The sequence below is a fragment of the Somniosus microcephalus genome, unplaced genomic scaffold (genome assembly GCF_052327205.1).
Source record: "Somniosus microcephalus isolate GS21.2 unplaced genomic scaffold, FLI_Smic_1.0 unresolved_chr9, whole genome shotgun sequence".
Taxonomy (NCBI): Eukaryota; Metazoa; Chordata; class Chondrichthyes; order Squaliformes; family Somniosidae; genus Somniosus; species Somniosus microcephalus.
The window spans coordinates 33,642,001-33,668,940 of NW_028225187.1; the positions used below are offsets into that span (position 1 = coordinate 33,642,001).

The 26,940-nt window shown below is 44.4% G+C and overlaps 1 protein-coding gene across 1 annotated transcript; it reads right to left on the minus strand.

Annotated features, from left to right (window-relative positions):
- LOC147085048 (immunoglobulin superfamily member 1-like) lies at positions 1 to 25,906 on the minus strand. Its single transcript, XM_085979746.1, has 8 exons — positions 25,700 to 25,906; positions 24,436 to 24,726; positions 22,360 to 22,665; positions 19,249 to 19,350; positions 15,501 to 15,528; positions 15,280 to 15,332; positions 6,992 to 7,029; positions 1 to 2,303 (listed from the first exon to the last, which is right to left on the minus strand). The coding sequence occupies exons 1-8, from the start codon at positions 25,797 to 25,799 to the stop codon at positions 2,163 to 2,165; spliced, it is 1,059 nt and encodes a 352-aa protein (XP_085835872.1). The 5' UTR covers positions 25,800 to 25,906; the 3' UTR covers positions 1 to 2,162.
- Between the last annotated feature and the right edge of the window lie 1,034 nt (positions 25,907 to 26,940).

Below are 26,940 nucleotides of genomic sequence, written 5' to 3' on the forward strand. Positions count from 1 at the left end.
TCAATGCATCAGATCACATTTAATAATTTTAAATTGAATTTGACACTTATCTTCCAAGTCTACAACTTTTCTATACTATATTATGTTAATACAATACCAGCGTCATCTTATTGTATTGCATTTTTATTTAAATCTGACTTTGCAAAAACGAAAAGAAAATTTCAAGACAACAATAAGTTTACTCGCTACATTACTCATGTTACAGATTTGAAAAACTGTTTGCTTCACTTATTGAAAACTATATGCAGCCAGTGAGGTATTTAAGAGGAAGATATGTTGAACACCCGTAGATATTTAACACACCATTTCACACATCACTCATCTCCGATCATGAGCCACTGCATTATTCCAAAAAACTGCAGCAAGCAATTCAGTTAATCCGAAGTGCATTGTGTCCTTCTCAGAGCAATAATGCATTTTGCTAAATCTCTCCCTGTCTCTCTCTCTCTCTCATATCTTAATTAATCCTTGAATGACTGCATTGTTGAAAATGTATTATCATTGATATCCAGAATTGATTAAAATGCACGTTCTCTGAGCAACAGATTAATTTTGTTGTCTGTAATTGATTAGAGGGGATATGACTGATTCTATAATTTAAAACGGTATATAGCTTATTGTCCCAGGAAATAGACTACTGATGGCTGAATCCTTAAAACATTCTCGGTCCCGAGGACACTTCTACAAATGTATACCCTTCCTATGTCTAATAAATAGGCATTTTCAAGCGTAAATGTTGTTTATTGTTCCAGCTTCATGCAAATCGACAATAAAACATTGCTTTCAAGCTTTTTTAATCAAATGTTTCCCATCGTAAATGTCACATATGATAAGAGATGCCCACAGCATTAGAAAAAAAGGAATAGGAGCAGGAGTAGGACATTTGGCCCTTCGAGCCTGCTCTGTCATTCAATAAAAGCATGGCTGATCGTCTACCTTACCTCCACTTTCCTGCACTATCCCCATATCACTTGATTACCTTAATATTCAAAGATCTATCGATCTCTGTCTTGAATATACTCAAAGACTGAACCTCCACAGGCGTCTGCGTTAGCAAATTCCAAAGATTCACCACTTCCTGAGTGAAGAAATGTCTCCTCATCTCAGTCGAAAATGGCCGACCCCTTATTCTGAGACTTTGACCCCTGGTTGTAGACTCGCCAGCCAGGGGAAACCTACTCCCTGCATCAACCATGTCAAGTCCTGTAAGAAATTTGTATGCTTCAATTAGATCACGTTTCATTTTTCCTAAACTTTAGAGAATATAGGACGAATCTACTCAATCTCTCATCATAGGACAATCCCCCCATCCCTGGAAACAGCCTGGTGAAACTCCGTTGCACCCCCTTTAAGGGAAGTATATCCTTCCTCCTGGAAGGAGACCAACACTGTACACAATACTCCAGGTGTGGTCTCACCGGGGCCCTATATAATTGCAGTAAGACATCTTTACTCTTATACTCAAATCCTCTTGTAATAAAGGCCCTCATACAATTTGCTTTCCTGATTGCTTGCTGTACCTGCATGTTGACTTGCAGTGATTATTGTACAAGGGCACCCACATTTCCCAATCTCCCACCATTTAAAAAACACTCTGCTTTTCTATTTTTCCTACCATAAGGAATAGCTTCACAAATTTCCACGTTACATTCCATTTGCCATATTCCTGCCCACTCATTCGCCTGTGTATATCCCCTTGGCGCCTCCATACATCATCCTCACAACATACATTCCATGTTATGATTGAAGCAATTAGTATAAAACATGTTGCTACATGTAACAGCTTGCATGTGATAAGCATGCAATCTTATATACCTACTAAAAAAAACATGCTGAGCTAAAAAATAATGAGGCAATATAGTTGTAGATTTTTGTGTTTACCACTAGGGCATTAAGCATGTTCTGGGCAAAGCAGAAAATCGCCTGTAATAGAAACCACCTCATTTTCTATTTTGATATTAATGGAAAGGAACTCTGGCCAGTTCTGTCGGAGTTGTGCATAATACTCTGCCGGAATTCCGAGCCTGCCGTTCGCCCCGGTAATGCTTAATCTCCAAGCGTTAATTACGAAAATCGCGACCCTACTCCCACCATCCGTCCCGAGAAAGCAGTTGTCTCCACAGGTCTTGGTGAGTAACATATATCAAAGCTGCTGAGAACTTTTATTTCTTTTTCACTTCGGCATACACAATGCTGTCCGCAGCAGTGGCCAAGGCAGCTTCTTTCTGATTCAGAGCTTCCATATTCAAAGTAGCATAGGTGAGTTCCTGGTGGTCGCTCTCTGGTACATCAGCAGACGCTCCCTGCAATGAATAACATGAAGAAATGGCAGAAGTAGATAATATACGGATAATGAGTTTCTTTCCTCCTCTCCAACTCTCGTCGCCTCTCTATATCAATCTTTTTCTCTCTGTCTCACTTCCTCTGCCTCGCTCTCTCTCTCCCTCTCTCAGCTATCTTACTCTCTGTCTGGCTCTCTGCCTTTGACTGTCTATCTTTCTCTGTGTCGCTGTGTCTCACTGCAGCTTTCTCTCTCTCTTTCTCTCACTCTCTGTTTCTGTGCCAGTCTCTCTCGGAGTCTGTCTGTCTGTCTCTTTTGTTTCTCACACCTCTGACTCTCGTTCGTTCGTCTGTCTGTTCATTCTGTCTGTCTGTTCTGTCTGTCTGTCTGTTCATTTTGTCTGGTCAGTCTGTCTGTCTGTCTGTTCGTTCTGTCTGTCTGTTTGTCTATTTGTCTGTGTGGTAAACCACTGTTGTTAGTATTGTTGTTCACCACTGTTGTTAGTATTGTTGTTCACTGTTAATACTGTTGTTCACTCTTGCATATTGTTGTACTTGTCTGTGCATGCCTCAGCTGACTCCGCCCCTGGCTCCACCCTCATGGCTGGGTATAAAGGTGGCTGCTCGGCAGCCCCCGGCCCTTTTGGATACCAGGCAACCACAAGAGGCATGCTCTGTTCTTTGGTAATAAAAGCCTGTTTGTTACTCTCTCTTTTGTAGTAATTGATAGTGCATCAATTTTATTACCAAAGTTAAATGTTGGCTGCGAATGCTGATCAACCGATGGCGCAAAACACTGAGCAGCAGGCGCTGCTGCGAGCCCTCAGACCAACATGCCTGGACCTAGACCCCCAAGAAGCGGGTTCGTCGACTAAATTCGCACAATGGCTGCATTGCTTTGAGGCGTGTCTGGAAGCCTCGACCGTGACTCTCGATGAAAATAAACTGAAAATCCTGGCCTCGAAGGTGAGCCATCAAGTCTATACTTTAATCCAAGATGCGATGACCTACGCGGCGGCTATCGACCTACTGAAAGGGCAGTATGCACGCCCGGTTAACACGGTCTATGCCAGGCACCTTTTAAGATCTCGCAGACAGCAGCCCGGGGAAACGGTGGAGGCCTTCCTACGGGCACTGCAGGTACTCGGACGCGGCTGCGACTGCAAGGAAGTATCGGCCGTGGCACATGTGGAGGGACTGATACGAGGCGCTTTCGTTGCAGGTCTAAGGTCCGACCACTCCCGGCAGAGGCTGCTGGAGAAGGGTGAAATAGACCGAACAAAGGCAGTGTCCCTCGCGCTCTCGCTCGATGCAGCCCACAGAAATATGGACGCTTTCTCCCCTAATCGCCCCGCTCCGTGGACGCCGCAATCTTGGGCCATGGGACCACCACCTCCGACTGCTGCAGTGATGTCCAAGGCACAAAAATGCTATTTTTGTGGCCAAGCTAAACACCCTAGAGCACGCTGCCCCGCGAAGAATACTACCTGCTCTGGCTGTGGGATGAAAGGTCACTACGTTAGCGCCTGCAAAGGGAAGACCGCTAACGCCAGCAGCGCCGCGTGTGAACCGTGGGTGCAGCCATCTTGCCCGCCATTTTGGGCTCCCCCAGCCGCGTGGGGATCGGGACCGTGGGCGCCGCCATTTTGTCCGCCATCTTGGACGCCTCCAACTTCGGTTACGGGGGACCCGGACTCCACCACCGCCTCATCGGACGACCGCATCGACGCACTTGAACTTACACTGGCTTCCGTGACGCTGGATCAATCTCTCCCGCATCAACTGTCCAGGTCCATGATGGACATTATGGTAAACGGCTGCGCCACTACCTGCCTTTTTGACAGCGGGAGCACGGAGAGTTTTATACACCCCGACACGGTGCGCAGTTACTCTCTCCCGGTCCTGCCGACGCGTCACCGCATCTCTATGGCTTCCAAAGCCCAGTCAGCAGAAGTCGGTGGCTACTGTATGGTGACTCTTTCAGTGCGGGGTACTGAATACAAAATTTTTAAACTTCTGGTCCTACCCGATCTCTACGCTGCCATCCTACTGGTGTTGGATTTTCAGTGCCACCTTAAGAGTGTCACTTTAGCGTACGGTGGACCCCTCCCCCCTCTCACGGTCTGCAGCCAGCAGTTTTTAAATCGCCCGCCGCGCGCCATTTGCAGCCTCTCCACCCTTAAAGTCTCCCCCCCTCCTTGTTCGCTAACCTCACCTGCGACTGTAAGCCCATCGCTACCAAAAGTAGACGTTACAGTGCCGGGGATAGGGGTTTCATTAAATCCGAGGTAGCGAGACCCCTGAAGGAAGGGATTTTCGAGAGCAGCAATAGCCCATGGCGAGCACAAGTGGTGGTGGTGATGACTGGCGGAAAACAGCACCTAGTTATTGACTACAGCCAGACGCTCAATCGCTACACCCAGGTGGATGCATACCCACTCCCCCGCATATCTGACATGGTCAATCAGATAGCACAATACCGGGTGTTCTCGACGATTGATCTGAAGTCGGCTTACCACCAGCTCCCCATCAGGGCTGAGGACCGCCAGTACAGAGCTTTTGAAGCTGATGGTCAGCTCTATCACTTTCTCAGAGTTCCCTTCGGCGTCACCAACGGAGTTTCTGTCTTCCAACGGGAGATGGACCGGATGGTTGACCAGAACGCGCTCCAGGCCACTTTCCCATATCTGGACAACGTCACCATCTGCGGCCACGACCAGTAGGACCACAACGTTAATCTAGGAAAATTCCTCCGGACAGCCCAGCGGCTGAATCTCACATACAACAAAGACAAATGTATGTTTCGTACTAAGCGCCTTGCTATTCTTGGCTGCGTAGTGGAGAATGGAGTCATTGGCCCAGACCCCGATAGAATGCGCCCTCTTATGGAGCTCCCCCTCCCCCACTGCCAGAAAGCACTGAAGAGATGCCTGGGGTTTTTCTCTTACTATGCTCAGTGGGTGCCCAACTATGCGGATAAAGCCCGACCTCTCATCAAGTCCGCCTCCTTCCCCCTGACAGCAAAGGGCCTTCCGGCCTCCCGCTGGCAGGAGGTCCTCCCTGCGCCGCTCCATTCCATTCGGTCGCTGCTCTGTACACCCACCAAAGCCACTCCTCACGAGAGAATGTTCTCCTTCCCCAGGAAGTCCACATCGGGGATTTCGCTACTGTGGTAAACCACTGTTTGTATTCCTGTTTGTCCTGTTTGTATTCCACTGTGTACATGCCTGGACATGCCTCGGCTGACTCCTCCCACAGGTCCTAGTATAAAGGTGACTGCTCCCCAGCCCTTGTATCCTGGACCGGTCGACCACTCGAGGCAGACCTCCATTCTGTTGTTAATAAAAGCCTTTAGTTACTCTTCTAACTCTCAGTCTTTTATGAGTAATTGATAGCGCATCAGCTACCAACATGGCTGACTTCTCCAGGACCCATCCTACTGCGGAAGCACGTGAGGACCCATAAGGCGGACCCGCTGGTCGAGAGGGTGAGCCTCCTCCACGCCAACCTGCAGTATGCTTACATGGTGTACCCGGATGGGCGGGAGGACACAGTCTCCATTCGAGACCTCGCACCTGCGGGTGCTCCTGAAACACTCTCTTTTCCACCCACCACTACTCCTGCCTACCCCCAGGACACAGTCCCCGCACGAGACCTCGCACCTTCGGGTGCCTCTGAGAGACCACCATCGCTACCTCCCATTACCCACGCTCTGACCCCTGTAGACGGCATGCAGCAGCCCCAGGGTCCGCCACCTGCTACACCACCTCTGAACGAGACATCGGGTTCAACGTTGGATGCTGCACCATCACCGCCGCTGCTGCGACGCTCAGGACGGCTTACAAGGCCTCCTGATAGACTTCAGTACACGAATTTTTAGTGCACTTCACCCCGCCGGACTCAATTCTAAACAAGGGTTGAATGTGGTAAACCACTGTTGTTAGTATTGTTGTTCACCACTGTTGTTAGTACTGTTGTTCACTGTTAATACTGTTGTTCACTCTTGCATATTGCTGTACTTGTCTGTGCATGCCTCAGCTGACTCCGCCCCTGGCTCCACCCTCATGGCTGGGTATAAAGGTGGCTGCTCGGCAGCCCCCGGCCCTTTTGGATACCAGGCAACCACAAGAGGCATGCTCTGTTCTTTGGTAATAAAAGCCTGTTTGTTACTCTCTCTTTTGTAGTAATTGATAGTGCATCAGTCTGTCTGTCTTTTTGTCTGTCTGTCTGTTTTTCTGTGGTTCTGTCTGTCTGTGGTTCTGTCTGTCTATCATTCTGTCTGTCTGTCGTTCTGTCTGTCGGTCGGTTGTTCTGTCTGTCTGTCGTTCTGTCTGTCTGTCTTTCTCTGTCTGTCGTTCTCTGTCTGTTGTTCTCTGTCATTCTGTCTGTCTGTCATTCATTCTGCCTGTCGTTCTGCCTGTCATTCTGCCTCTCTGTCTACCTATATATATTTCTATCTATATATCTATCTGTCTGTCTGTCTGTCTATCTATCTATAAATGTATCGATCTCTATCTCTGTGCCCATCTGTTCTTCTCTCTGTCTTGTCCTTCTCCTTCTCTCTCACTCACTCTCTATCTCGTTCTTTCACTCTCTCACTCTCCCTCGCTCACTATTCTGTAAGTTTCCGACTCTCTCTACAGGAGCCAGCTCATCGGTGTTTCCAAAGCAAGAGGCGTAATGATTGGTATTTGAGAAAAATTGAACTTACATTTTTGTCAGGATCTAAAGGAAGATTCGCAGTCTGATCTGAAAAGAAGGACATTTATTTTGTGAAGTCTCTGCCTGTTTTTCCAGCGAATTTCAATGGGCTAGAATGCCAACTGGCTGCTCGGGCAGAAAACTGCCGTTGCCACGTGTAATAGTAAATGCCTAATTACTAAATTCCATTAAAATCAGTTGACTTGCAGTTCACGCCCGCGCTGAAAATCTTCCCTGATATTAAAAAATATCCTCAGTAATCACTCATTACCACAAATTTAGCGCAAATTAAAATCATGTTTACATATTTGTCTTTACCTAATGGGTAATAACAATCACAAGGCCACATTTCAGAAAGCAAAATATCGCAACAAGTATAACATGGCACTTCATTTCAAAGGAAGGGAAATCTGGCGGGTTATGTTACAAGCAGGGATCAGTGATGGGCCTCAGCTATTTACAATCTATATTAATGGGCGAGATGAAGGAACCGAGAGAAAACAGGGATGGGGAGAAGTACCTGGACTCAATGTTTCAGGAGTTAGTCTCACCTATGAAATTAATTAATTCAGATGTAGCCCGTGGTCAGGGACAGGACGGTGCGACTATGAGTGAGGCAGGTACAGGGATCCAGGAGGTAGTGTTGAAGGAGCCGCAGCACTTGCTCTTGTCAAACAGGTTCGAGGTACTTATTCCCTGTGAGGGCAGCACGGTGGCATAGTGGTTAGCACTGTTGCCTCACAGCGCCAGGGACCCGGGTTCGAATCCGGCCTCGGGTAACTGTCTGTGTGGAGTTTGCACATTCTCCCCGTGTTTGCGTGGGTTTCCTCCGGGTGCTCCGGTTTCCTCCCACAGTCCAAAGATGTGCGGGTTAGGTTGATTGGCTATGATAAATTGACCCTTAGTGTTAGGGGGATTAAATACGTGGGGTTACGGGGATAGGGTGGGATATGTGTTGGTGTAGGGGTTACGGGGATCGGGTGGGATATGTGTCGGTGCAGGCTCGATGGGCCGAAATGGCCTCTATCTGCACTGTGGGGTTTCTGTGATTTCTGTGATTCTGTGAGGGCGGGAGCAGGGACTGCAGGGAGGACGAGCAACCTGGCCACAGCACCGTGGAACAGGGGGCCATTCAAGTGGGGTGAGTAAAAAGAAATGTTGTAGTGGTAGTGGATAGTATCATTAGGGGGATAGATAGTGTTCTCTGCAGTCGAGGGCGGGAGTCCCGAAGGCTGTGTTGCCTGCTCGGTGCCAGGGTTAAGGACATCTCTTCTGGGCTGGAAAGAAACTTGGTGTGGGAGGGGGAGGATCCAGTTGTTGTGGTCCATGTTGGTACAAACGACGTAGATAGGGCAAGGAAGAAGGTTCTGTTAAAGGAGTATGAGCAGCTAGGGGTCAAATTAAAAAACAGAACCTCAATGGTAATAATCTCTGGATTATTAACTGAGCCACGATCGAATTTGGCTAGGATAAATACAATTAGAGAGTTAAATGCGTGGCTCAATGACTGGTGTGGGAAAAATGGGTTTTGCTTCTTGGGACACTGGCACCAGTACTGGGACAGGAGGGAGCTGTTCCGTTGGGACGGACTTCACTTGGCCAGTGCTGGGACTAGAATCCTGGCGAATCATATAACTAGGGCTGTAGAGAGGGCTTTAAACTAATAAGTGGGGGGGAGGGTTTTAGAGCGCAAATAATAAAAAGGACAACGGAGAAGGTTATAGACTTAGGTAGCAGTGGGGCAATTAAAAACCAGAGCGTGTCAGGAAGGGACAGAAGGTATGGAGTAAAAGGTAATGTATTAAAAGGGGAAAAAGCAGGAACTAAGTGTCACAAAACGTATTTGTAAGTTCTTTATCTGAATGCACGTAGCATTCATAACAAAATGGACGAGTTAATGGCACAAATAACTACATATGGGTATGATCTTGTGGCCATTACAGAAACATGGCTGCAGGGTGACCATGACTGGGAATTAAACATACCAGGTTATTTAACATTCAGGAAGGACAGGCAAAAAGGAAGGGGAGGTGGGGTGGCTATGTTAATAAAGGAAGGAATCACTGTAATACAGGGAAATGATATTGGGCCAAAGGATCAGGATAGAGAAACAGTTTGGGTGGAGATAAGGAATAATAAGGGGAAAAAAACACTATTGGGCCTAGTCTATAGGCCTCCGAACAGTTGCAACTCTGTTGGACGGAGTATTAATCAGGAAATAGTTGAGGTTTGTAATAAGGGAACAGCTATAATTATGAGGGATTTTAACTATCATATTAACTGGACAAATCAAATTGGGCAGGGCAGCCTTGAGGATGAGTTCATTTGGTGTATTAGGGATGGGTTTCTTGAGCAGTATGTAACTGAACCAACCAGGGGGCAAGCAACCTTAGATTTGGTCCTGTGTAATGAGACAGGATTAATTAAAAATGTCCCAGTAAAGGATCCTCCATATTCAATTAGAGGGTGAGAAGGTTGGATCTCAAACAAGCGTGCTGAGCTTGAATAAAGGAGACTATACAGGTATGCCAGCGGAGTTGATTAGAGTGGACCGGGAAAATAGATTAAAGGGTAAGACGGTACATGATCAGTGGTGTACATTTAAGGAGTTATTTTAAAACTTCCAAAAAAAAAATATTCCACTGAGGAAAAAAGGGTGTAAAAGAAAATATAGCCATCCGTGGCTAAGTAAAGTAATTAAGGATAGTATCCAACTAAAAACAAGGGCATATAAGGTAGCCAAATCTAGTGGGGGGATAGAGGATTGGGAAGTCTTTAAAAGACAGCAAAAAACAACTAAAAGATTGATTAAGAAAGGGAAGATAGATTATCAAAGTAAATTAGCAAAACATATAAAAACAGATAGCAAAAAGTTTCTACAGTTATATAAAAAGAAAAAGGGTGGTTAAAGTAAATGTTGGTCCCTTAGCGGATGAGACCGGGAAATTAATGGAGGGAAACATGGTGATGGCAAAAACACTGAATGAATATTTTGTATTAGTCTTTACAGTAGAAGACACTAAGAATATCCCAACACTGGACAAACAGGGGGATCTAGTGGAGAAGGAGCGAAATACGATTAAAATCACTAAGGAAGTGGTAATCGGTAAAATAATGGGACTCAAGGCGGATAAATCCCCTGGACCTGATGGCTTACATCCTAGGGTCTTGAGGGAAGTGGCGGTAGGGATTGTGGATGCATTGGTAATAATTTTCCAAAGCTCTCTGGACTCAGCAAAGGTCCTGGCAGATTGGAAAACTGCTAATGTAACACCCTTATTTAAAAAGGGAAGTAGGCAGAAGGCTGCAAACTATAGTCCTCTTAGTAAAATTTTAGAGTCCATTATTAAGGAGACAGTAATGGGATATTTGGATAAACATAATTTAATAGGACAAAGTCAGCATGGTTTTATGAAGGGGAAGTCATGTTTGACAAATTTGCTGGAGTTCTTTGAGGAAGTAACATACAGGGTGGATAAAGGGGAACCAGTGGGCGTAGTGTTTTTAGACTTCCAAAAGGCATTTGACAAGGTGCCACACAAAAGATTATTGTTCAAGATAAAAAATCACGGATTGGGGGTAATATTCTGGCATGGGTGGAGGATTGGCTATCTAACAGCAAGCAGAGAGTTGGGATAAATGGTTCATTCTCATACTAGCAATCAGTAACTAGTGGTGTTCCGCAGTGGTCAGTGCTGGGTCCCCAACTCTCTACAATCTATATTAACGATTTGGAGGAGGGGACCGAGTGTAACATATCAAAGTTTGCAGATGAGACAAAGATGGGAGGGAAAGTAGTGAGTGAGGAGGACATAAAAAACCTGCAAGGGGACATAGACAGGCTAAGTAAGTGGGCAGAGGTTTGGCAGTTGCAATACAATACTGGAAAGTGTGAGGTTATGTGCTTTGGCAGGAAAAATTATAGAGCAAGTTATTATCTTAATGGCAAGAAACTGGAAAGTACTGTAGTACAAAGGGATCTGGGGGTCCTAGTGCACGAAACTCAAAAAGTTAGTATGCAGGTGCAGCAAGTGATCAAGAAGGCAAATGGAATGTTGGCTTTTATTGCGAGGGGGATAGAATATAAAAACAGGGAGGAACTGCTGCAGTTGTACAAGGTATTGGTGAGACCGCACCTGGAATACTGCATACAGTTTTGGTGTCCTTACTTAAGAGAAGACATACTTGCTCTCGAGTCAGTACAAAGAAGGTTCACTCGGTTAATCCCGGGGATGAGGGGGTGGACATACGAGGAGAGGTTGAGTAGATTGGGACTCTACTCATTGGAGTTCAGAAGAATGAGAGGCGATCTTATTGAAACATATAAGATTGTGAAGGGGCTTGATCGGGTGGATGCGGTGAGGATGTTCCCAATGATGGGTGAAACTAGAAATAGGGGGCATAATCTTAGAATAAGGGGCTGCTCATTCAAAACTGAGATGAGGAGAAACTTCTTCACTCAGAGGGTAGTAGGTCTGTGGAATTTGCTGCCCCAGAAAGCTGTGGAAGCTACATCATTAAATAAATTTAAAACAGAAATAGACAGTTTCCTAGAAGTAAAGGGAATTAGGGGTTACAGGGAGCGGGCAGCAAATTGTACATGAGTCTAGGTTCAGAACGGTCATGGCCCTGTGGGTAGCGGAGCGGGCCCAGGGGCCGTGTAGCCTGGTCCTGCTCCTACTTCTTGTGTTCTAATTCTGTGTTGATTTCAGGAGATGCTTGTATTCCCAGGGATTAGTGGAGACATCGAACAGGCTGCCAGCTGGGTGTCCTTCAAGAGTAAATTGGGCCTGTTCCTGGCTGGGGTGGAGATCACTTTTACAGAAGGTAAGCACTGTAGGAAATACAGGGATAGAGTGATCTCCTGGACGAGTTTCGATTGCCTGGATGGGTCGGACAGGAATTTCCCAGATTTTTTCTCCCAAATTGGCCATTGGGTTCTTTATCTGGTTTTTCGCCTCTCCCGGGAGATCACATGGGTTTGGGTGGGATGGAGAGTGAAAGTAGATTTGAGGTTAGGATCAGATCAGCCATGACCTTATTGAATGGTGGAGCAGGCTCGAGGGGCCGATTGGCCTACTCCTGCTCCTATTTCTTATGTTCTTAAATGTATCCAAAATTGATCACGATACAATGCAAAGTGGGACAGAAAGCTGTGAGGAGAACTAAAACAATCTGCAGAGGGATACAGATAGATTAATTCAGTGGGCATTAAGATGGCAGACGAACTATAATGTCGGGAAATGTGAGGTTATTTACTTTGGTAGGAAGAATAGAAAAACAGAATATTTTATAAACGATGTGAAATTTTCAAATGTTGGTGTTCAGAAAGATTTGGGTGTCCACGTGCAAGGAACACAAAGAACTATCACAAAGGAACAACAAGCAATATGTAATGGAAATGGCATATCGGCCTTTATTGCAAGGTAGGTTGGAGTATAAGAGTAAGGACGCCTTGCTACAATTGTACAGGGCCTTGGGGAGACCACACCTGGAGTACTGTGCACAGTTCTGGTCTCCTTATCTGAGGAAGGATATACTTGCCTTGGAGGCGGTGAAAGAAAGGTTCACTGGATTGATTCCTGGGATGAGAGGGCTGTCCTATGATGAGAGATTGTGTAGAATGGGCCGATACTCTCTGAAATTTAGAAGAATGAGAGGTGATCTCATTGAAACACACAAGATTCTGAAGGGGATTGACAGGGTAGATGCTGAGAGGCTGTTTCCCCTGGCTGAAGTGTCCAGAACTAGCGGGTATAGACTCAGGATAAGGGGTCGGCCATTTAAGACGGAAATGCGGAGGAATTTCTTCACTCAGAGGGTTTTGAATCTATGAATTCTCTACCCCAGATGGCTGCGGATGCTCAGTCATAGAGCACCATCAAGGCTGAGATAGATAGATGTTTCGAATCTAGGGGAATCAAGGGATATGGAGATCTGGCGGGAAAGTGGAGTTGAGGTCGATGATCAGCCATGGACTTATTGCATGGGGGGAGCAGGCTCGAGGGGCCAAATGGCCCACTCCTGCTCCTATTTCTGATGCTCGTTTGTTGTAATACCTGGGATGGCTGGAATGACGTATGATGAGAGATTGGGTCGATTGGGCTTATACTCGCTGGAGTTTAGAAGAATGAGAGGGGATCTCATTGAAACTTTTAAAATTCGAACAGGACTAGACAGACTAGATGCAGGAAGGATGTTCCCGATGGCCGGGGAGTCCAGAACCAGGGGTCACAGTCTAAGGATAAGGGTTAAGCCATTTAGGACTGAGATGAAGAGGAATTTATTCAACCAGCGAGTGGTGAACTTGTGGAATTCTCTACCACAGAAGGCAGTAGAGGCCAATTCATTAAATATATTCAAGAAGGAGTTAGATATATTTCTTAAGGCTAAGGGATCAAGGGATATGGGGAGAAGGCAGGGACAGGGTGCTGAATTTGGATGATCAGCCATGATCTCATTGAATGGCGGAGCAGTCTCGAGGGGCGGTATGGCCTACTCCTGCTCTTATTTATTATGTTCTTATGAAAGATTTTTGGACTCTAATGGAATCAAGGGAGATGGAGATAAGGAGGCAAAGTGAAGTTGAGGTCGATGATCAGCCATGATCTCATGGACAGGCGGAGAAGGCTCGGGGGCCGAATGGCCTAATCCAGCTCCTATTTATTATGTTATTGTGTTCTTATGTAGGCATGCATCCCTTCCATGGAGCGATTTCCTTTTCCAACCCGCTCAGAAGATGCCAGGTAGCCAGGCTCCAAAGAGGTAAATTTGACTCTACGTCATTATTAATTGTTTCAAATATTTTGTGGACAGATTTGTACATGGGCGGGACATAAAAAGGGCATTATCGCACCTATCATCTGTAGTCCGCTCAAGTCATCATTCAGTTCCTTTAACTTGAATAGATTGGAATATCGGACGTGTCGTACAACTGTTGACATTAAACGGCATAACCATCGCCGAATCCCCCACTATCAAAATCCTGGGGGTCACCATTAACCGAAAACTTAACTGGACCAGCCACATAAATACTCTGGCAACAAGAGCAGGTCAGAGGCTAGATATTCTGCAGCGAGTGTCTCAACTCCTGACTCCCCAAGGCCTTTCCACCATCGACAAGGCACAAGTAAGGATTGTGATGGAATGCTCTCCACTTTCCTGGATGAGTGCAGCTCCAACAACACTCAAGAAGCTCGACACCATCCAGGACAAAGCAGCCCCTTGATTGGCACCCCATCCGCCACCTTAAACACTCACTCCCTCCACCACCGGCGCACCGTGGCTGCAGTAGGCACCGTCTACAAGATGCACTGCAGCAACTCACCAAGGCTTCTTCGGCAGCACCTCCCAAACCCGCGACCTCTTCCACCTAGAAGGACAAGGGCAGCAGGCGCATGGGAACACCACCAGCTCCAAGTTCCCCTCCAATTCACACACCATCCTGACTTAGAAGTATATCGCTGATCATTCATCTTCGCTGGGTCAAAATCCTGGAACTCCCTCGCTAACAGCACTGTGGGAGTACCTTCACCACACAGACTGCAGCGGTTCAAAAATGCGGCTCCCCATCACCATCTCAAGGGCAACTAGGGATGGGCAATAAATGCTGGCATTGCCAGCGATGCCCTGATCCCATAAACAAATAAAAAAATGCGAATCCGCTGTTTGTTTCCAGGCCCGTTTCAAATTTCACGCGCACTGTATCTAATTCAATCATATGCACGGAATTATTTTGCATTTTTCATTCTATTTTAGTTACACCAGTGCATTAATAACTAAAAGCCGATTCAGGTACGAGTATTACAAATTAAGCCATTAAGATATCTGTTGCTGTTAGCGTCGCCTAGAATCATATTGACCTGGATAAAACGGTCGATGGCGTAACTACTCCGAACACAATGCACACTTAGCTCAATGTACCAAGCACTTCCTCCGAGCTTTTCACGGACATTAGAAACATTGCCTGGACAAAATCCGAAAATGCTTCCATTTCCGGCCACATATAGCTTTTAGAAATAATTGGAACTGTCAGGCGGTATGTGTCAGGCCCTGCGCCTGTTTGCATAAGCTGTTAAAATTGTAATCTTGCTGAGCAATTAGCCCGACTCTTTGGCCAGTACTTTGAATATCCCCATCGGTGCAGATCATCTGTCAAGTCAGAACGTAACAGAGAGCAATTTCGGGATGTTGAGCACCTGCATTCGCATGTGGAAATTCCGAACGTGCTGTACATTTCCATGGCAAATTCTGGCCCATTATATTTAACCTTATTAATTAAAGCAACACTGCACTTACACGTGTTATCAGCGTCTTCGTGACTCGTAACTCCACCTGCAGAGGCTGCCCTTCTGTAACATACACAAACATGTTATATTATCCTAAATATAGCCCCAAATTAATGTTTATTCTCTGCACCATTACCTAAGATGCAATGAACTTGAGTGAGTAAAGTATAATTGCATAATTTGCATAAAACTATGAGTATCAAAATAAAGTGTGTCTCATGGTATTCTCACCTCTCAATATTTTGCCTTCTTAATTGTCCTGCAAGGTAACAATGGGAACATATAAATCACTATGTTAATTTCGCAATAAAGTGACCCAAACTATCAAAATTTCCACTGTTGAATATTAATACAAGTGAAGTAGATTCAATTGTTTAATATGCACCCTTCCCAGAAGAGACCAAGGAATGGAGACGTGCATACGCACAAAAGGTGCAAGAAAATATGGAATGAGAAAGAAAAAAACAGTTTCCTCTATTTGGTTACCTCAGCAACAACGCGAACTGCTTGCTGTTATAGGTCTAGAAATTCGTCTCTTCCTACCCCAAAATATTGACAGCAAAGTCGGAAGCTATTACCACCTTAAATAGTATTGGGCCTAAACTTGCGGTTGGAAGTGTACCTCCGGAGTACGCCTCCGACCTGAAAAATAAATCCAAAAGTACCTGCTGGCTCTCAGGAAGGATATACTTGCCTTGGAGGTGGTGGATCGAAGGTTCACTAGATTGATTCCTGGGATGAGAGAGCTGTCCTATGGTGAGAGATTGTGTAGAATGTGCCGATACTCTCTGGAGTTTAGAAGAATGAGAGGTGATCTCATTGAAACATTCAAGATACTGAGGGGGATTGACAGGGTAGATTCTGAGAGGTTGTTTCCCCTGGCTGGGGAGTCTAGAGCTAGGGGTCACAGTCTCAGGATAAGGGGTAGGCCATTTAAGACTGAGATGAGGAGGAACTTCTTCACTCAGAGGGTTGTGAGTCTTTGGAATTCTCTGCCCCAGAGGGCTGTGAATGCTGAGTCTTTGAGTATATTCAAGGCCGAGATCGATAGATATTTGGACTCCAGTGGAATCAAGGGATATGGAGATTGGGCGGGAAAGTGGAGTAGAGGTCGATGATCAGCCATGATCTTATTGAATGGCGGAGAAGGCTCTAGGGGCCGTATGGCTTACTCCTGCTCTTACTTATTATGTTCTTATGTCACGGGCATCGGAGTCATTGCGGCCTCAGGCTGCATAAAGGCCCACGGATCCCAGGTAGGCAAGTGGTTAGGAAGCGTCCCTCGATTCCCATGAGTCAGATCAGCACCCAATAATAGGCTGATGAACAAGATCAGAGAATGCGGAGTCAGGGGACAAGTGGCTGAATGGATTGCTGGCTCTCTTCAGGACAGGAAGCAGTGAGTAGGAGTAACGTGTAGCTACTCAGAATGGCAGGTGTGTCTAGAACGAGGGGTCACACTCTCAGGGTATGTGATAGGAAATTTAGGACTGAACTGAGTAGAAATGTCTTCACTCAGAGGGTGGTGAACCTATGGAATTCTCTACCACAGAAGGCTGTGGAGGACAAGTCACTGAATCTATTTAAGAAGGAGATAGATCGATTTCTAGACACAAAAGGCATCAAGGGGTATGGGGAGAGTATGGGAATATGGTATTGAGATAGAGGATTAGCTATGATCATATTGAATGGTGGAGCAGGCTCGAAAGGCTGAATGGCCTACTCCAGGTTTCTATGTTTCTATAGTGGCTGTGGGATCTTTTCCGTCCACCTGAGTGGGCAGACGGGGCCTCGGTTTAATGTCTCATCTGAAAGACGGCACCTCCGACAGTGCAGCACTCCCTCAGTACTACACTGAGGACTGTCAGCCTAGATTTTTGTGCTCAAGTATCTGGAGTGGGACTTGAACCCACAACCTATGGACTCAGGCGAACTGGACCATCGATGACACTATCAAGCTGTTCACAGTGACAGAAGGTGGGTAGTGGTGTTCCACAAGGATCAGTGCTGGGACCACTGCTGTTCACAATTTACATTAACGATTTAGACTTTGGAATCAAAAACACTATTTCTAAGTTTGTGGATGACACCAAATTGGGGGGCGATAGTCAATACTGAGGAGGACTGCAACAAATTACAGGAGGCCGTCAGTAAATTCGGAGAATGGGCATATAATTGGCACATGAAGTTCAACACGGAAAAATATGATGTACTACATTTTGGGAGGGAGAGTGGGGAGGTCACTGGTCACTTGAAGGATGCGAGGCTAGGTCGTGTAGAGGATTAAAGGATCTCGGAGTACAAATTCACAAATCTGTAAAAGTTGCAACACAGGTTAGCAAGGCAATAAAAAAGCAACCAAGCACTAGGGTTTATTTCTAGAGGGATAGAATTGAAAAGTAGGGAAGTTATGCTAAACCTGTATCGAACCTTGGTTAGACCGCACTTGGAGTACTGCATACAGTTCTGGTCACCATATTATAAAAAAGATATAGAGGCACTGGAGAGGGTGCAGAGAAGATTTACAAGGATGATACCAGAAATGTGAGGGTATACATATCAGGAAAGGATGAACAGGCTGGATCTCTTTTCTCTTGAAAAAAGAAGGCTGAGGGGTGACCTAATAGAGGTCTTTAAAATTATGAAAGGTTTCGATAGAGTGGATATAGAGAAAATGATTCCACTTGTGGGGAAGAACATAACTCGAGGCCATCAATATAAGATAGTCACCAAGAAATCAAAGAGGGAAGTCAGGAGAAACTTCTTTACCAAAAGAGTGGTGAGAATGACGAACTCGCGACCACAGGGAGTGGTTGAAGTGAATAGTATAGATGTATTTCAGGGAGGCTGGACAAGCAGATGAGGGAGAAGGGAACAGAGGGTTATGCTGATAGATTTAGATGAGGAAAGACGGGAGGAGTCTCGAGTGGAGCATAAACACTCGCATGGGCTGCCTGGGCTGAATGGCCTGTTACTTTGCCGTATATCCTACGTAATCCTACGTAAACACATTAGAAGGGAGAATCCCCATAAGCAAATGAAAAATCCCCAAATAAATAAGTAATTTACAAAATTCTAATAAAAATAAATATTCTCATGTTCAAAATTAATTAAAAGCTCCAAATTAAGCATTTAATATAAAAATTGAATTGTCTGAAAAATAATTTTAATTCAGGCCAAATTTAGATGAATTAATTTTAAAGGTTTATGTATATTTTTATCATTTATAAAATGTAATTTAACATCTATTTTAACCCTTATGCTGGTAAAAGCAGGGCCAGCGCCTGCTTTTACCAGGCGCCAGTGTTTTCCTGGGCACTCACTGAAGTAGAAGAGTCATCTCAGGAGTAGTGACCAACAAATGACACGGTTTCAGGTCCAAATAGAAAGAGAAAAGGTTTATGCAAAGATGAGTGACCGGATTGAGGCAAGGTGGAAAGACAGAGCTTGACAGACAGGACTGTAGATCAGCAATGGGATTTTGTTTTATATTGCAAGGGCATGTAATAAATATCTACCATTTGAAAAAAAGAGAGCAATTCTGGACCCCGTATGCGCACAACTTCTTTTTAATCCCGAGATAGTCAAATCCAAATCTGCTCCAGCAATAGAGTTTTTTTTATGGCACATGCGATGATCACCTCGACAGGTTGCAAATTCCAGTTTATCGTGCATGCGCAGTGTTATGCCGAAACCTGGAACTTGTGGGGCCATTCTGAGGGCTTCCGATGGTGTGTACGCTGTGCATACACCATCATCGGCCCCGCAATATCCGGGCCAATATATTCTGGAGATCCGACTAGACAGAGAAGCCTTTCCAAAGCAAGCAGACAGAACTCTTCAACATTTGCCTTACCGTCACCTTTCACAATCTTAACGCTGGACTGAGGACTGCAGGCTGTTTGCAAGGCCTGACCAGCTTTTCAATGATCTTAGTCCATGTGAAAATTCGTACTTTTTTTCCCCCATGATCACTTACTTCTCTTCGCGATCAAGAACCAGGTCAGCGCCACAACCAGTAAAACGATGAGCCCAGCAGCACATCCCAGGCCAATGTTCAGCAATAAACTGTTATCTGCACCTATACAGTGATAGAAAGATGGAAGATTGCTAAGATTTCATCAGCACACAAGAAATGTCAGCGTTTACGTCCAGCAGAATGTCCAGTGCATAAAAGGGCACTAGATGATATTCTCTGCTTGACTGACGGCTTTGCGTCAGTGACACATTCTACCTCACGCCCGGAATTAAGTTCATTTGATGTGAGTATGATTATTTGGGGGTGAAATTGAACATGGGCGGAAAATTCAAGGAAAACATCAGTATGGCACTGTTCACTTGTTTTACGCCCCGTTTGAGATCCAGTTACATTGCGCTCGAAATTCCACTCAGGCGGTGGCGCAGGATCGGCGATATCAGATCGGCCGTCCATTGTATGAAGCTCCTGATATTCAAATCCATTGCCGAATGATACGGCCAATATGGCGCCTTTTCTGCGCCAATGCCCGAGTCAAATTTCTAAGCTCTATATCCTCACATATCTCTGTATAGAGGGACTTTTCCTGCTGTCTCCCCTCTAATATTGTATTTACTACACTTCCTTATAGGCCCCTAACTATTGAAACTAGTTTGCTTCTATCATGATTTTAAATTATCATAGAAGCCAACTTCCGTGCTTTCATAATTTAAAAAACATATGGCCCAGAAATTCGGGTCCCCACAGATGAGTACGCACGGGGTACTCACCCGTAGGCCCAATGGAAGAGCCGATTTCATTCATGCACTGCGCATGCACGAGAAACCGGAACTTCCGTTCCCTTAAAGGAAGGGGTTCACAGGTGGAACGCGTGCGCTGGAGAGGCAGCGTGTGCGCATCGAACTTACATTTTTTTTCCAGGTTTCTCCGGGAGGGTAAGTCTCCAGAAGTTACACTTTTAAAAACAGACGCAAGGCCTGCTTTTAACAAGGTAAGTGGTGAATTAATTACGATTAAAACATTGTTTCCACAGGTTTATTATTTTGAAATACTTTAAAGAAAGGTTAGTTTATTTTTAGCCCCGTTAGAAAATGTAATTAATTTTTTCAAAAATTTAAATTATTGTTAATATAGTTATTTTTTGGAATTTATAGTTATTTTAAAAGTGTGATTTTAAAAAAAATATTTGAAGTTTTAGTGATGTTTTGGGGCTTATAGTATTTATAGGTTTGACAGCCCTTCCTGTCAAACTTATGAATGAAGCATTCCCTGCTACCATTGGCTCTGCATGGCCCACGTGATCCCAGGGGACGCATCGAACTAACTGCGCCCCTGGGATACGCAAGCACTGCCCGCCGGCAGTTGGGGGAGTCCCAGGATCAGAATCCCAGGTGGGCCCACAGCACAACGGCCGGTGCGCTTGATACTCTTTTGTTTGGACCCCAAAAAAACCAAAACAAATTGGACTGCAAATTAACAAAAGTTCAACTAAAAATTAACAAATCAAATTAAAATTTGGTTTTCCGTGTTGATGATGCACTCCAGTCGCCGCGGCGCCCACTGGTCGCAGAAATCCTCAAGCGTGCTGGCGGACACCGCATGCTCCATTTCCAGGGCCACCCAGGTGCGAACATGGCCGCGGAAGAGAGGCAGGCAATCCGTCGGGACGAACCCCTCGACCGCCCGCTGCCTGGACCAATTGATGGCTCTTTTAGCCAGGCCCAGGAGCAGGCCTACAAAATCGAGGAGCAGCCCCTTCAAGTAGTGAAAGAGGGGCTGCAACCTCTCACACTCGACGTAAGCATGAAACACGGACTCCTCCAGGCCGCAAAATACCGGCGCGCAAGGTATGTGCAGGTCGGGGGCTTGCACCCGCGGGAAGCCCTCCACCCGAATTTCTGGGCCATTGTAATTGTCATTTTCATAATGGCCCGTATTATCCAATCGCAGCGTCCCTGGGATTTTGTGGGCCTTGGGGAGCCAATCACAGAAGGGAATCTCCCTTCATACATTTGACAGGAAGACCTGTCAAATATATGAATGGAGATCAATGAAAAAACATGGCAAAACTTTAAATATATTTTTTAATACACATTTTTAAAATGACTTGAAATTACAACAAATTAAGTATTTTAAAGAAAAATTAATTTTTTGAAAAAAATTATTCAAGTTTTTTACGGGGCTGCATATCAACTTCCATTTTTTTTAAAGTATTTTAAAATGATAAATCAGTGAAATGTTTTTTTCTTTTTTGAACTCTTATCCTGGTAAAAGCAGGTCTCACTCCTGCAGGTACACAGCGCATACCCACCCGTAGTAATCAGAATATCTGGGCCAATAAAACTAGCCTGTCTATTTGAAGGATTTTTTCGCACCTCTATCTCATCATACCAGGCAGCATCACTGTGAATTTGCATTGTGCCATCTTTAACGTGTCAATGTCATTTAATGTGTGATCTCCTTACTTGGATGGAGACGGCTCAGATAGTCCAAGTTGGCCTTCCACGCCCATCAGACCATGCAGAAAATAGAGGAGTGCCCAAGTGGCGAGAAATTCGACTGCTGATTAAGATGCTCGGCATAACCGATACCGTCGCTTTCGGACCTCTGCCCTGGGGAATTTCTCAGCCGCAGACTGGTTCATGTATTATTAATCTTGGGCACAGCTCTCTTGGTGGATACAGATGCAAGAACGGCAGTGTACCCCATCAGGCAGCACTGAATGTATGCAGAGACCATTCCCTGGTATGTGTGCTGCTGATGCACGGTGCTCAAAGTGAATGGAAGTTAAATTCGGGAGCTTTCTGGCGTTTCACCGCTTATAAAGAAAGAGCATTAAATAACGCTTCCAGCTCTTAATTCGTGACCATTATTTCTGGATAACAGCGGGGGGGGGGGGGGGGGGGTCAGCCTCTGCAGACTATGCAGAACAAATGGGAACTTTACGCCAGCAGATAAAAGAACGATCCCCAGGTAAATGTTGCAGCGAAATATGTACATCTCAGTTCGATTTTAAAGGGAATTGCTCACCTATATTAACAAGATATGAGCGAAGGAGACAAACATTGAGATACAAGAACACACAACCTCGTTTTGAAATGTGTTGGTCCCTACCTGTCTCCGTAATCGGGACATCGTTACTGAATGGCGAATTCCTCGAACGTCCTGCGACCTCTGTTTGATATCGACAACTGTAATTTTCCACAGAGCCTTCGCTTCGGGTATTTATGTTGAAGGTCACAATCCGCTCATCGCCACTCACATTACGGGACTGTACAGGATTTCCTTTCTGATCTTTGAACAAGAGAAATGTTCCCCCTCTGGAGCGAATGTCGCCTTTGCAAGAAATGACAACATTTTCCCCGTTTGAAACTGCACCGGAATCTGGGTCCATGTAGAAAGTCGGCTCCGGGAGATCATCTGTATCAAAAATAACGTATGAAATTGTGTGTCAAAAGTCTACTCAATGACATATGAGGAGACTTTCTTAAAGGTAGAACTAAATCTGTCGTCTTGCTTCCAATACATGCATTGCTTTTTGTTATTACTTACAAGGAAAGGACAGATGGAAAACAGGATGAACCAGAATGTGCTTATTCTATCTTTTATGTGAAGTATTTCCTTCAGCCTGTTTTTTTTCTGCTTTCAAAAAATAAAAATTGTTTATCTGCTTATTGTCCATCGCCCTTCAATCAGCACAATCTGTAACTTTCTTTGACTCAACTCTTTAAATGGTCCTCCCATTCTCAGACCGATATTTCATGTATCTGATTCTGGTGTCATGAGGAACTCGGTTAATTCGACTTCTGGAAGGGTTTCATGTTTAGTTCATTCAGTACAAATCAAAGAAATGTGGTTGGTATCATTGGAGAGCGAACGGGAGAGAGAGAGAGTGAGCGATAGATTTCACTAAGCAACAGCCAGTGTTCAAGATTGAAGTAAGGCTTTGGAATATATTATTGCCATAATATAAACATCCTATCACACACCATTGCAAACCAGACAATGGGATGTTGATATACGAGAATTGTAAGTTTGTGTGCATAAAAAGACGTCCGAAGGACAGTGCATTGTCTATAAATTAATGAATGTTGATGTATGAGAAATGTAAATTTGTGTGGGTATGAATCGGCTAAGGGACTGTGCATTGACCGGAAACTACAGAATGATGATGTACGTGAAATGTCAACTTGTGTGGGTATGAATCAGCTGAAGTAAAATGCATTCACTGGAGGCTACCAAATAAGGCCAGGCCACGTCTAGTTTGATAAAATGAAAAGTGTGTAAAAAAGGAAGCATTTGTGTAAAATTTTCAGAAAATGAGAGACACCTATTTGAGTGTATGCCTACACTCGAAACTGCTAACAAAACTCTGCCTGTGTTATACTGGGAGGAAATTATCCTCTCTGTTTAGATTGCTGTTTATGTTAAAGTAGAAAAAATAAAGTGATATATTACCATAACACTGAAGTCTTTACTACTCGACTGAAAAACAGAAGACTGTTTAAGAACAACAGATTCCTGTGTACTATTAATACTTCAGGCTCTCATTTATGTTCCCTGATACTGACAGTGCAAACACTCTCAGTAATCAGAGCATTGATATTAGCATTCCTGCACCCTATAGGTCTCCACCGTTTCCTAAACGATACTGCCTAATTAAAAACCACGCATTTCGTGCTGGTAATCGTTTTTTGGCATGCATAATTAAATTTTAAATAGTTTGTAAATGACCAACATGCAAAATGGTGCTTGTGGTATCCAGTAGAGGGCGACAATTTGCATGGTAGCCTCTAAAAATACAATTACACTATTCTCCCAGGTAAAAACAGCATTAAGCGTTAAACAGATATGTGGTCAACTTGGGGCAACCTATTGTCATTTACCATAAGCTATGCACTTAGTGTACTGCAAACAAAGCTTATAGCACAGTGGCAAAGGATAAATACATTATAAATTGGGTTACCAATTAAAATTTGGGATCTGCGTATTTATGTTGGGTCAGATTTAGCTCAAGGTAACCATTAAGAAATCCACTCACACCATGTAAAGAGGTTGGGTTTGAAAAGGAACATCCAAAGTCCAATGTAACTGCAGCCCAAGTGTCCTTCAGTTCCACTGGATCGTTTCATTGCTGAGTAAGCACACATTGTTCTAATCCCATTGGGAGAATAGATTCTGTTAACATACCTCGCATAATTAACTGAACAGGGTTGCTCGGATGTGAAGATCTCCATTGTCCATTCTCCGAGTGTAGACATTCACATGTGTAAATGTCATCATAGCCAACTGCTGCGGTGAAATCATAAGAGGTGTAACATTGTCCTTTAGGAGCGACCAGGTCTCTGAATAAACTGTTCTTTCGGATATAACGGTTCATTGTGAGGGGACACTGACAGCGACAAGTCATAGTTACTGTCTCTCCGTATACAAGGACTTCATATGGTGGATTCACAGTGAAGATTGGCTTCGGTAAATCATCTGAGGAAAACACAGTCAAAAGAGCTTAAACACCGAAAAGCTTCAATCAATTAACATCGATATCATTGTAATAACCTAAGTTCAACCTGTCCTTTACCAATGTATGCTCCTGCACTGAAATGGTAAAAGTGTCAGGCGATAGCTTGCCCTCCGCTTTCTAGATCATTGGAATTAATGTGCATTTTTTAAATTACTGTAACAGTAACATGATGTTTCAAATAACATAACAGGAAAGTGCAACTGCAGTCATTTTAAAAACTGGTAAATTAGCTGGATTTGCACCTCCCATTAGCGCCCACAGGGGTAGACCAGGCTGTTTTAACTGCACCCCACTCCCCGGTGGTCTAGCAGGGCCCCGATGCGCGTGGCACTAGGTTCCACCCTATTAATCAGGGGAGGAGTCCTGCAAAGAGGCAGCGATATGCTCCAATGCACATGGCGCTGTTGCACGTAGCCCCCTGATCTTTAGTTATGGTGCCCCAAGAAGGAGGTGGGGCACTTCCAGCCGCTCTCCACATTCTGCTTGGGACACTACTAATGAATTTCCGGCGGAGGGGCGCGAACATTTAAGGGGCGCTAAAATTAGCGCCAGCGACTTTGGCATCCTGAAAGGGTCGCCAACCAATTGATCCACCCAATTACTGAATATCAGGCGCTGCGTATAATGGGCGGCTGATCCGATGCTGCCCGTTTTGCGCCCCGCCCGAGATGAATATCTAGCCCTAATAGTGATGGACAGTGATGATAAATACAATTTTACAAAATGCGTACAAGCCCTGATCGACATTCAAATAAGTGCATTTTTTTTGGAATATCAGAATTTTAAAAAAAATTGCAGGAATTTGCACAATAATTCCTGTAATAGATTAATGCGCCCTGGAGTTAAACGAAATCCCAACTATCAAATATTAATTTCGGCTCACTGATGGCTATATTAATGATTTCACTATTCATTTTAAAGTCGCATACTTACATATTAATATCTGTCCGAACAACGCCTGGAAATGAACTGAAAGAGAAAATAGGATCAATGAAAAGGTTTTGCCTATCACTATCTTGTGGACCTGTCGCATTAACCAACTGCTCCCAGAGCTCGCATGTTATCACTTCCGAAATTACATCAGATTTTCTTCCCCAGATTTATGTGTACCTTTATAATTCAGTACAGGTAACGCAAAAAATTCAAATTGATTCTAAATTATCAAACAATAACAAGCATAATTATATTACTACACAATTAAACAGATCGTATACACCGAGAAAAACATTTTGAAATGTCACTTTGTGTTTCGTAGTGGATATAAATGTTAATACATTTTGTTCTAGACTATTGGAAAGAAAGAAAGAAAGAAAGAAAGAAAGAAATAGAGAAAGAGCGAAGGAGAAAGGAAGAAAGAAGGAGAAGGAAAGAAAGACAGAAAGATAAAAAGGTAGAAAGAAGCAAAGAATGAAAGAAAGAAAAAAGAAAGAAACAAAGAAAGAGAGAAAGTACGAGAGAAAAAAAGATGGAAAGTAGGAAAGAAAGATAAACAAAGAAGCAAAATGAAAGAGAGACAAAGAGAGAGAAAGAGAGAAAGAAAGAGAGAGAGAAGGAAAGAGAGAAAGAAAGAGAGAAAGAAAGAGAGAGAGAGAGAAAGAGAGAGAGAAACAAAGAAAGAGAGAGAAAGAGAGAGAGATAGAGAAAGAGAGAGAGAAAGAGAGAGAGAAAGAGAGAAAGAGAGAGAGAAAGAAAGAGAGAGAAAGAGAGAGAGAAAGAAAGAGAGAGAAAGAGAGAGAGAGAGAAAGAGAGAGAAAGAGAGAGAGAAAGAAAGAGAGAGAAAGGGAGAGGGAAAGAGAGGAAGAAAAGAGAGAAAGAGAGAGAGAAAGAGAGAAAGAGAGAGAGAAAGAAAGAGAGAGAGAAAGAGAGAGAGAAATAAAGAGAAAGAAAGAGAGAAAGAAAGAAAAAGAAAGAGAGCGAGTTAAAGTTTTAGGTATATAAATGTAAAGAGAACTAGCAGATACTAGAGATGAAGAGCATTTATAATAAATATCCGCCCACTTGGGAGTCTAACTACCTTCTGTCTGCCACATTGCCGATCAAGGACTAGCCTCTGCACTTTGAACAGGGCAAGCCTCCGAACCACATGAGTCCCTGGGATACATGGTCCTCCTCACATTTCGTAGTGGAGAGGCCCAGGATCGCAATCCTCAGCACCTACAGAGCCAACAGGTTAA

Bases quoted from the DNA above. Each gene is read 5' to 3' on its own strand.
- LOC147085048 (XM_085979746.1), bottom strand. From the start codon at position 25,799: ATGCGACAGGTCCACAAGATAGTGATAGGCAAAACCTTTTCATTGATC. The intron at 24,727-25,699 runs GTAAGTATGCGA...TGTTTTCCTCAG, and splicing joins GTTCGGACAGATATTAATAT to ATGATTTACCGAAGCCAATC. The intron at 2,304-6,991 runs GTAAGTTCAATT...TATTCATTGCAG, and splicing joins CTTTAGATCCTGACAAAAAT to GGAGCGTCTGCTGATGTACC.